The 12,500-nt window shown below is 44.0% G+C and overlaps 1 protein-coding gene across 1 annotated transcript in view; it reads right to left on the bottom strand.

The window, feature by feature from the left end:
- nalcn (sodium leak channel, non-selective) overlaps positions 1–12,500 on the bottom strand; it is a 110,431-nt gene that overhangs the window by 79,515 nt on the left and 18,416 nt on the right. The window contains exons 9-10 of the mRNA XM_076262542.1: positions 11,610–11,714; positions 4,262–4,348 (exon numbers count right to left, since the gene is read on the bottom strand). Of these exons, the coding sequence (XP_076118657.1) occupies positions 4,262–4,348; positions 11,610–11,714 (192 nt within the window). The remainder of the gene's footprint in view (positions 1–4,261; positions 4,349–11,609; positions 11,715–12,500) is intronic.

Here is a 12,500-nt window from a genome sequence, read left to right as displayed (position 1 = left end):
GAGATTTAAACCATGGAATGCAGCCAGCAATGTTTCCAGCCAGCGCTCACACGGCCAGCCAGGACTGCCACGACTCTTGGTGTGGACTCAAGCTCTCCCAACGAACAACTTTTAAAGTTCCCCCAACAATGGCGAAAGTTCAGTGCCCAAGACAAATGGCGGGGAGGTCTTATGCTGCGGCGCCTTCATTAGATTATCTGGAGTGTAATTATAATGTAGGACCAAACTGAGGCCTAATTAACACCTGTGTGGCCTACGGAGAGGAGAACAAGGGCTCCTAATTAACCCTGCCATTAAATCCCCCTCAGCAGCCGACTCTGGCATGGAGCTGGGCCTGGACTATGGGGGTGTGCAACTATGGATATCAACCATTCTCCAACATCCCCTAGTGTACATGTATGGTTATATGCCTATATATTAATGTAAAGCTGCAGTAATATAAAGCTACTCCTATACTGTAATTATGGTTCTAAGAATAGGACAGGAAAATGTCTTGACAAGGGAAGGGATATGTCCACTATATACATGTAAGTATACAAATATTCTGCTACTTTATATTATACAATTTACAACACATTACTTTATAATCGATACAAATTTCTACTATTTATTTTATAGCCTACAAGTTACATCACATTACTTTGAATCAATATATAGTATACGATAACATGTTTGATGTAATATAATAAAGTACTTTTTTCTTTCTATCTTTCTTTCTTTCTTTCTTTCTTTCTTTCTTTCATCTCTCTGTTTGTGTCTGAAACAGGCAGGTGTTTACTCTCTCCTCCTCTCTTCCTCTCTCCACCTGCCTGCCGCCCCCCCCCTCTCCTCTCAGTGGAGGCTGTGCGGCTGACTGCAGGTAAAGTACATCTGCCAGACGGCTAAGCTAATCACCTGATGCCCAATTACTCTCGGACTTGGCAGTGCCGCCCGCACACCGTCCAGCACTTAGCTTACCCGGATAAAGATGTCTGATTGCTATTTTTGCACTAATCATTCCAAGATTTCATATTTTAAAAAGTACTGGCTGTAATTGTGCTGCTGATGTACTGTAGACTGAAAGGGGCCTATTGGAAGGGAAACACATCTATGCTCAGAAATACCACAAATGTACATGCTCTGCACTTTAAATTTTAAATTATGGCAGCTCTATTGAGTATCTGTTTGAATGGATTCATAAACGGTGTTCTATGTCATTTGCTAACAATGTTTAGCTTACATATTTCAGATTTGCCCATGGTGTTGTGCCACAAAATCTGTCACTATGAAAAACAATGCAACTGCCTAGACAAAGGATCATTCTGGATCATTCTGGATCATTCTTTAGGCCCTCCAGACCACACATCCCTGGTATCTCTATGGTGTTAATACATGTGTAACTCAACTGGACACGATACCATGAAATACAACGTGTCTCTTTAGTCCAGTGATCTCCCTAGGAGTGCTGAGAGTAATCTTCCATCTGTATTCCACCCAGCTATGCACTCTTCAAAATCAAGCCAAGCACAGAGTCCCCAGATGCCTAGGAGGGCCCTAACAGGAGTACTCTCTCTCTCTCCACACACACACACACACACACACACACACACACACACAGCACTCAAACCACTCCAGCACACTGGAGGAGGGAACACATCTGCAATCAGGGAACATGTGCAAACACACACACACACACACACACACACATCTTGTGCACTCACCACTCTGAGGTCTGGGGATGAGAGTGGCTCTAAAAACTGACTAAAACAGTATCATTTGGACATGAAGTTCCCTCCAAAAATGGGGCATGTTTACAAAAAAAGCACCAGTATCCAAGTTTGCGAGAAAGTCAGCCATGATTACTTTTAAAGAGACCTTTGTCAAATCTCCGCTCCTTGTAACACTCCCTTAATGGCCTGGCTGGGAGCACTTCTCCTAATGGCAGCTCTTTACAATAGTGTAGTGCTGATCGGTTTGACAAAAATCAAAGCCAAATAACTTGAGTAGCTACAACCCATCACCCAAAGCTACTCTATGTTTTAATGTAATAATGAAGACACAAGCAGCGTGATGAATTGCTTGTATTAGTACCTATGCACACTGTCATTTAATCAATTTCAATAGTTTGAAGCTTTAAGTGCGTTCTCAAGAGGTATTGATTTGCTTTCTGTGAATAACATGTTGAAGACAATCGATGGAAGAATAATGAATAATTCAATCATAAGAGATCAATTTCACCACATATGCTTGACAATGAAGAGCTAGTCCAACTAAGGAAATGCAGTTCAGATGAAATCATGTTTGATGCATATTAATAGTGCATTTAGAACACCTGGTAATATGTATGAATGTCTGAAACACCATTTTGCTGTTTCTCACTCATGCCTGCAACACACACAGACACACACACACACACACACACACAGACACAGACACACACACTGTATATGTGTGCTGTGTTTTTTTTAATGTAATAAACGCAACATTTCCCTCTACTTCCCTTCCCATTTCAACCCCAACCTGGACGAGCCACTTCATTCGTCTGCCATTTCTGACGCCGGGTCTTCAATCACCGTTCACAGACCATTGCATTCGGCCGAGAGCCACAGTGATTGAACTCTGTGATGAACTACATCCTGACACTCTTGAAAAGGAGAGGGAGGAGGAGAAGAAAGAGGACAAGAGGTAGGGAGAGAGAGAGAGAGAGAGAGAGAGAGAGAGAGAGAGAGAGAGAGTAGGCGAGAGGCTCTGCACAACTCCTCCTCGGCCTAATGGAATCCCTTCAAAGTCACCTGGAGCCTGGAAATGTCGTTAAATGTCAGACTTTGGTGTCAAAAGGCCCATTGCACTTCCTTTAGCTGACTGATTTGTCCATTTTTTTACCCTTTGGTAAAAGCAGGCTTTGTTGTCGATTCTAGGTTCTCCATATTGCTTTTTATTCACTCCAGAGGTACAAAGGTTGTGCAGCTAGTGTCAAACTTTCTTGTCATTCTCTGTTGAGGTGTACCATGACCAACCAACAACCAACCATACAAACAAATAACAAAATTCTCACTCCGACACGCAGTGGGTAAGTCATAATGTAAATAAGTAAGTAAATAAATAATAAATAAATAGAAAGAAATAAAACAAAAAAAACAAAGAAAATTAAAAGAAACAGACATGGATGGGTGAAAATCAATAAAGGCACACTGTCTTGCAAATCAAAAAGAAATAAGAAAACCCTGTTGCTTTAAAAGCTCTTGGGCCTATGTTCCGGCCATATTGGCCTTTCTCAGGGCACAAAATGGATGAATAAATAGTTGAATTCAAAACACACTTTTGTTGGGGAGATGTAGGACGTCTGCACTGAGGGAACCCCAGTGTCTATATATAACGTGCTGAAGGAAGGAGGGAAGGAGGAAGGAGGGAACCCCAGTGTCTATATAACGTGCTGAGGGAAGGAGGGAAGGAGGAAGGAGGGAAGGAGGGAAGGAGGATTGCCACTGGCTGTTCTCCCTCTGGATGCTCTCACAGTGTGAGACGCCCTTCACACGAGTACACCCATTAGCATGTGAATGGCTTAGCTCACAGGACCCCCAGCTGCCTCTTCACCGACTTCAACACTCAACTGCGACAAGAGATACAATACAACCACCAGCAAAAGTACGACGGGAAAATGGTTTCATTTAAGTATAATTTGTCATTTTGTGACAGCCATTGAACTACTGACAGTCTTAAACTGGCTAGTCAATCAGACATAATTTAAAACCATATTAGTGAAGCATTAGTGCGCCATTAAGGTCGAGGAGTGATGGAAGAGGGCGTAGGTGACTCTGCAGGTGCCTGAGTGAAATTAGGACATTTTAAGTCACTGCGCAGTGAAATGCTAGTCTTTGATGTGAAATGTATTCAGAAATAATTATGTTTACTCTCCAAAATCTCAAAAAAAAAAAAAAGAAGAGACAAATAAGAAACAAAAACAAAACAAAAGTGCTGGAGCATTTGCTCTCACTGCTGTGTAGGATCTATCTCAGACTTTTCTTTCTGACCTAAATTTATCTTCTTTTCCTGCACTTTTGCCCCAGGCTCTTGTAATCATTTCCTACTCCTGCTCAGACATGTGTGGCATTGGAAGTGGCACTGAGTCTGGGAGGCCGTGATTGTGTGTTGTTATTTTGGTAAGGGGGTGAGAGAGAGAGAGAGAGAGAGAGAGAGAGAGAGAGAGAGAGAGAGAGAGATAGGTGGTGTGGTGTGGTGTGGTGTTGTGTTGGTGTCATTAGCTCAGATGGATGTGTGGTACCTGCAGGACAACGGGAGCACGGCCATGAGGCTTGTTCACATCCACCGCCACCAGCTGCCATCCACCTGCCGAATCCTCATGGAACATCTGAGAAAGAGAGAAAGAGAAAGAGCGAGAAAGAAAGAGAGAGAGAGAGAGTAAGAGATGGTATTCTTTCCTTTCCTGTTTTCATTAATACACCACTTTCCACAAAAAACCTTCATGTATAAACTCAAACTTGTAGCTTTTGGCAACAATGTTTTCATTCATCCATGCCTATGAAGCACTATTTGATCATGTTTGATATGATTTCTTTAAAGATGGAGAGACAAGCAAGGAGAGAAAGAGAGAGAGAGAGAGAGAGAGAGAGAGAGAGAGGTGGAGATGAAGACAACTAGATGTACCGCAGAGCGGTACAAAATAGGACCGCCGCCCAGTCCAGCACATTTTTTCCACAAAAATAAATCACGCTGAAAGGCCTATATGATTCTAACTGTCTTATGCATTATCCACACTCAATTCTCACTGGTATCTGCTAGACAACAAGTACCAAAACATGATTAGTTCATAGATTTCACATGTAAAATTCATTTTATACAACCCCACCCATCTTGCCTGTTCATAATTCTGAGAAATTCTTGAATTGTGTGCATGTGTGCGTGTACACGTTTATGTTTATGTGTGTGGGTGTGTGTGTATGCGTGCTTGTGTGTTTGCCTGCATATGTGTGTTTGTGCATGTGCATGCATGCGTACATATGTCTACTGTGTGAGTATGTGTCATACGTATGATTACTGTGAATGTATGTGTGTGCGTGTGTATCTGTTTATGCACATGTGTGCACATGGAATGGGTTAACATGACCCCTGGAGGCAAACATACGGAAAAGATTGGTCATCCAGAAAACTGTGTCTGCCCTACCCTCCTTCCGGGGGGTCCAGTACAGTGGGGGGGCTACAGATCAAAACAAAAAACGATGGTTCCATGCTATCCATGTGGGGTTACATGCCCACCAAGTTTCGTGTACCCCGATCTTTCAGTGTCCCAGGAATCCTTGTTGGTGTACGGTCACTAAATGTACACATAAATTATTTTATTGTAAGGCCCCCCATGAACGAAAGTCCACAAAACTTGGCATGCATTCGGAGGGTGTCATAATGATCCTACACCTTCAATTTTGTGCAGTTTTGACCATGTCAGCCAGAGATATTGTGATGAAAACAACATTTTGCTTTTTAATTTTTAACTAGGTGGCGCTATACATGAAATAAGTGGTAATGGGATGGGTTGACATGCCCCCTTAAGACCAACATACAAAAAAAAGGTGAACCTCCTAGGCCCTACGGTTCTCGAGATATTCACAGAAAACTGTCTCCGGCCACCTACAGGCCCCCCATGAACGGAATTCCACGAAACTTGGCGTGCATACAGAGGGTGTCATAATGATCCTACACTTCCAATTTCGTGCAGTTCTGACTATGTTAGGTCACAGATACCTGCGATTACAACACCTCATTTTTACTTTTTTGTGTTTAACTAGGTGGCGCTATACATGAAACGAGTGGCTATGGAATGGGTTGACATGGCCCCTTGAGATCAACATACAAAAAAAAATGGTCCTCCTAAACCTTACGGTTCTCGAGATATTCACAGAAAACTGTGTCTGCCCTACCCTCCTTTCGGGGGGTGCAGTCCAGTGGGGGGGCTACAGATCAAAACGAAAAACGATGGTTCCATGCTATCCATATGGGGTTACATGCCCACCAAGTTTCGTCTACCCCGGTCTTTCAGTGTCCCGGGAATCCTTGACAGAAAAAAAAATCTGACTAAACCTATATGACCGCCGCTTCGCTGCGTGGCGGTCATAATAAAACAGAGGCAGAAGCAAGAGGAGACCGACAGACACAGAGAGAGAATTTATTACATGCTTATTACATGCACAGGGCATTGTCAAGACCATCCCATAAATAATAACGATTCAAAAACACTGAAGACTATGTGTTATTGGTGACACTGTATAATCAGTCATGGGAACTTCATTTGTGTTCCACGATTCCATCTCGCTTGCTCATACAGGCATAAAGTATGCATACAGTACAGATATATGAGCGAATGACAGGTTTGGAGGCCATTGCTATGTGTCTTTTCCTTGTCTCGTCCTGCAACTGTGCACTTATCATCAGACCAACAACCAGACCAGAAAGAAATCTCTCTCATTTGGGGGCTTTCAATCTCACCACATCCATCTTCAACAAGGTTTTTTTTTTTTTCTCAGTCTTAAGAATTCAAACAAGGACTAACAAATGTTTTTCCCTATTCATTGGATCTAATAACCCTAGACTATTTGCAGTGACAGTTACATTGATATATAGAGAATATGTAGCAACTTGAGAGCATTTGGGAGGTTCAGAAGGAGGCACTTTCAGTGGATTTCCCCACAATCCACCTTCAGGTCGACTGTCTATTTAGTCAGTCAGACAGCACCAATGCCAGAGATATAGTGGAATGAGAAGGAGGGAAGTAGGTCAGGAACTGACACAGAGACCTCATTTTGTTTCTGAACTAGAGGCTTTTTTGTCTGGTTTGCTTGAACGTACAGTAGGCTATGTGTCCATTTTACTCAATGCATTTTATCATTACAGCAATGCAAGATGGTAAGCAACAGGTTACCTAAACCTTTGCAAGTTCGCTAACTATTACATTAGCTGGCAAGCCCAAGTTCAAGTTAAATTGCCAAGTCAGCTAGCATGGTTTGAGTGGCTAGGTAATGCATGCTAGTTTATATGTTGTTCATTTTAATATTGGAGAATGTAAATTAATGATGTTATAGTATCAATTATTCAGTCAATTCATATTGAATGTTCTCTCCTTGATTGGTTACCTAGCAAGACCATTTGTGTTTCTTTGTTAAATCACAGGTGCTTTACCTCTGAGGAACTATTGCCCATGCCATTAAAGTATTAAAACTGGATCAGTACTTAAACTGGCTACCGTAATTTCCCAACTATTAGCTCCGGCTTATACATTGATTTTGCAAAATTTCTTCAGCTGTGAGGTTAATACACGGGGTTTCTTTTAACTTGCATAAAACACTCTCCTGCGGCTTATACACAATACGGCTAATACACAGGAAATTACTTTAGTAGAAACAGGCTAGAATTAAAATTGGATCAGTATTTAAACTGGCTAGTAGAAACAACACTTGCTGAAGAGAGACAATCCCATGGGTAGCAACTACAAGTGTACACAAGTGCAGAACACATCAAATCCCTGACCCCGTATCAACTTCTGAGCGCTGTTATCATGCTAATTGATGTTCTATCTAATTCACGGTCTTAAGCAATGCATTGTGGTGGAGAGCCTTATTTTTAAAACAGAATTGACTTGCCCCAAGAAGAAGACCTACATTCTCCCTTTCTATCGAGCCTCCGAGTTAGAGATAACCAAAGAAAAACCCAGGAGAAATCACTCCTTGTCATTACACTCACACTAGCCCTTTGGCTGTGACCGATTAGAGAGGTTGTTGAAATTAATAGAAAATCAGAATGGGAAAAAAACACCCCCTTGCTTCCATCTTCTCATACTCATAACTTAGTTATTCTCTGTGTTAATTTTCTTAATAAAAAATAGTTGTATAGAACAAATACTAAACAGTGGGGGGGGGGGGGTTCCTGTCCCCTCTGGATCAACACAGGACCATTTTATTTGGACCCAGATCAAACGAGGGACAACGGGTGTATAGTTTGATGGACGGTAACTGGATGCTTTGTGCACCGCTCACACTTTAATTGCTTTTCTCGCTCTCTATAGTGATGACTTGGGCGTCTCAGTAATTAGAATGAAATTGAATAGTCAATAAGAGGGTAATTGTTCTCAAGGTCACAACAACAGCTTGGGGTGGGAGGCTGGAGGAGGGGGGGGGGGGGGGAACAAATCTGGACATCAACCAAATTATGCAAATGGATAAATTAAAATCAAACCTGTTTATTGCAACATCAGGAAGGCAACACAGGGCCTATTGTGTGCATTTCGTCATCTGTACCTAAGCAAGTCCAGAACTCTCCTGGTATTTCCTGCTTGATATTTTTGACACATTAAGCAGTATTTTTTTCTACTTTAATTACTTTCCACATTCCTTTTGACTTTTTTTTCTCCTGCTCTCTTGATGTCTACGGCCTTTGCTGATTTTCCTAGCCCTCTATAAAGATCTGTTGCTTTTACAACTGTGGCAGCCTAAAACACTAACGCCACAGAGCTGTTTATCAGCACAATCCCATTACAGATAAGGAATCAATTTGAAGTTGAGAGAAGGGGCGGCAGGCACCGTTATTGAATCCCCATTCTGTCCTATTTTCTCACAATGAACTGTGCCTTATTGCTTTTTTTCCCCTGGAATTTCCTTTTCAATTTAAACACTGAACTTTATTTTGGTTAAAATCCTGACAGGACATCCCGGTGCACAAAGCCCTTGCTAAGCTATTCTCGATAAATTGGCTAGGCCTTTGAAAGGCTATCTTGCAACACCCCTCGATGCTCTACTGGGATGAGGTGTAATCTCATTCAAGAATGAAGCCCTCCCCTTGTCTGTGTTAGTTAACCTGAAAAACCAATCGATAATGAGAAACAAAAAAACAGAAATGTGAAATGTGCGGGTAGGGGCATGTTCAACCCACGTGCATTCCCAGGGGGGGCAACATCCAACACACCCCCCCCCCCCCAATCTAACAGCGCCAAGTTAAGCCACTGTAGTGCTGCCAACTCCACTCATGCCAGTCCTTCTCTTCTCTTCTCCTCTCTTGCGGTGGCAGTGGTCCAAGTTAGCCACGTCTGGCATTGCTGAGAACAGATCAGTTGGGGGAGGCGGCCACATCGGCTCAATTCACACTCAAGTGAATCGCAAGTTGCTCAAAAACTTAGAGCCACAAGCCCACAGATTGCAGATTTGTGCTTAAGTTTGTATTCCAAAAAAACAACTTGACTAAGGGATTTAGTGAGGAGTAGGAGTAGGAGGAGAATAGGGAGTCTCAATATCGTCTCTCGGTACTAAGAGGTCTTGCTCTCCACAGGGATGCTGGAATGTGTGTGTGTGTGTGTGTGTGTGTGTGTGTGTGTGTGTGTGTGTGTGTGTGTGTGTGTGTGTGTGTGTGTGTGTGTGTGTGTGTGTGTGTGTGTTGGGGGTGAATGGGTGGGAGGCGGGTTCAGTGTGGACTGTTTCCCAGCTGGAGGCAAGCCCGGAAGGACAAAGATGGAGTCAGGACAGGTGGTAGCCACCTCGCTCCCAGACGGATGGGCCGAGTGTCAAAAACGCACACAAAAAAAAACCCTGTCTCACACACACACTCGTCAACATCACTGTACACACACAAACACACACACACACACATTTGCAAATGCAAAAAAACTTTACAACACAGCGAAAGATATTACTCTGAGCATATACTGTACAGACAAACAAACAGACACACACACATTCAGGCATGCAGACTTTATGACCACAAAATGGTGCCAAAATGGGCATACTTGCAAACAGGCACACATACAACTACATGCATCTGCCAAATCACTCATACCCTCATAGGCACACACACACACACACACACACACACACACACACACACACACACACACACACACACACACACACACACACACACTCTCCATCCCCTGCATCTCTGGGCTGCCTCCAGCGTGACTCACCTCTCTTGGCTCTGCCAGCCGTCCCCTCATCTCCTCCAGACAGCGTCTGGGTCCCCTCCCAGCCCAGCCCAGCCCAGCCCAGCCCAGCCTTGCCCAGCCCTGCCCAGCCCTGCTCCGACCAGCCCAGCCCTGCTCCGCGCCAGGACAAGCGGCCACATTTATTTAAAAAGCAGCAGCCTGCTCTCAGGTGTTACCTGCTGGGTCGGCCACTGCACACTACACAGACCCCGGAGGACCTGTCTGCAGCATGCCTGCACACTCAAGGCTGTGTGTGTGTGTGTGTGTGTGTCTAAGTGTCTGTATATTTTGGCATAAGGTACTGTATGTGTATTGTTTGCATCTAGTTGTGTGTGTGTGTGTGTGTGTGTGTGAGAGAGAGAGAGAGAGAGAAAGAAAGAAAAAAAGAAAGAAAGAAAGAAAGAAAGAAAGAGAGGAGGTATGTGTATACATATTAACAAAATAAATTAACATGTGTTCCCATTTGTACAAGGATGTTTTCTTGTGTGTGTGTTCACACATGTGTGTATGACGACTGTGGAGGGGTGTGCTTCTGTGTCTTTGTCTGTGTGTAAGTGAGTTTATTTATGCACCTGTGTGTTTGAGCACCACAAAAGTTTATCAGGCTGTCTTTGTACCTGTGCGCATAAAGCATTTGCATATCCAATCATCATTACCATCAGACTCTGTAATGATAATCTTCCATTAGATGAGGCCGGCTTGCACGTCAAATGCTTGATTCAGCTGCCTGCACATATGTTCACTGGACTGCATAAGCCCTGGTTTCTATAAACTCTGGTTTCTATAAGCAGTTTTGCATTTAGACAGTAATGTTTTTCTTTATTTGTCTCTAAATGTGCCCGGAGGCCATTAGCATAATAGAGAAAATGATTCACAGCGTGTGTGTGTGTGTGTGTGTGTGTGTGTGTGTGTGTGTGTGTGTGTGTGTGTGTGTGTGTGTGTGTCTCTCTGTGTGTGTGTGTGTGTGTGTGTGTGTGTGTGTGTGTGTGTGTGTGTGTGTGTGTGTGTGTGAATGGGTGGAAGGGGGGGTCAGAGTGGACTCTGTTTCCCAGCTGGAGGCAAGCCCGGAGGGACAAAGATGGAGTCAGGACAGGTGTGTGTGTGCAATGCTGGGCTTTACCAGTTGTACATACTGTATGGCTCTTCTGGAAGAGCTTGGCTGCTTACACTCTCAAACTTCCCTGTGATATGCGGTTACAGAGTTGGACAGACAGACAGACACACACAGTGTGTGTGTGTGTGTGTGTGTGTGTGTGTGTGTGTGTGTGTGTGTGTGTGTGTGTGTGTGTGTGTGTGTGTGTGTGTGCGTGTGTTTGTGTGTTAGTGTCAGTGGACCTGTAGAGTGGCTGTGATGTTTGCTTACACCTGTGTGGCCACTGATATGATGTTATCACAGGACTGGCTATCAATGAGACTGTGTTTTGTAGTTTCCTGATATATCTGGGATATATCTGCATGCACGGTGAGCAGTGGCTACAATGTGAAGTCACACACACACACACACACACACACACACACACACACACACACACCTGCGTCTGTGTCTTTGTCTGCCAGGCACTGATTTGCTGTTCATTAGTAATATCATCTCAGAATACTTTTTCCTACCACCAGGAAGCCTTCAGGGGGGTTTGTGACGGCACGTGGTCCGTACCTGAGAGGTGGCAGTGGAGGTGGTACTGCTCCTTGACCCCCACATCTGCTGGAACTGGACACGGATCTCAGCGAAGGTCTCGATGATGACGGCGATGAACACATTCTGAGGAGGAGATGAGAACACAGAGGGAGGGAGGGAGCGAGGGAGGGATGGAGGGAGGGATGGAGAGATGGAGAGATGGAGGGAGGGAGGGAGGGATGGAGGGAGGGATGGAGAGATGGAGGGATGGAGGGAGGGAGGGATGGAGGGAGGGAGGGAGGGGAGAGAGGAAGATCAAGTCTGTGTGTTTGGATCAGAGGTCATAACTTTATTCTGCCTGGGAGCATCAACAGAGGTTGTGCTGTCTGTATGAGTCATGCAAACACGTGCGTGTGCGCACACACACACACACACACACACACACACACACACACACATACACACACACACACACACACACACACACACTTTTCTTATACACCTGTGTATATATGTCAGAATGTTTATATACAGTTTATATATATATGTGTGTGTGTGTGTGTGTGTGTGTGTGTGTGTGTGTGTGTGTGTGTGTGTGTTAATATGTATAGAAAAAGACAGGCGACAGATAAACCATTTAATGTTTCCCCTTCCCATTTCCCCTCGGAAGCAACAGATTAATTATTTGCTCACTCCCTCTCTCGCTCTCGCTCTCTCCCTCTCTATCTCCCTCTCTCTCTCTGTATCTTTCTCTCTTCCTCTCTCTCTCTGTATCTCCCTCTCTCTCTATCTCTCTCTCTCTCTCTCTCTCTCTCTCTCTCTCTCTCCCTCTCTATCTCTCTCTCTCTCTCTCTCTCTCTCTCCCTCTCTATCTCTCTCTCTCTCCCCCGCGGATCCCCGGGGGGTTCTGAGTCACACTATGATATGGAC

Source organism: Alosa pseudoharengus, unplaced genomic scaffold (assembly GCF_046254945.1).
Source record: "Alosa pseudoharengus isolate Yale_2024_CS ecotype anadromous, Long Island Sound unplaced genomic scaffold, YU_APseudo_1.1 YU_APseudo_1.1_scf_3, whole genome shotgun sequence".
NCBI lineage: Eukaryota > Metazoa > Chordata > Actinopteri > Clupeiformes > Clupeidae > Alosa > Alosa pseudoharengus.
This window is presented reverse-complemented; position numbering and strand designations above follow the sequence as displayed.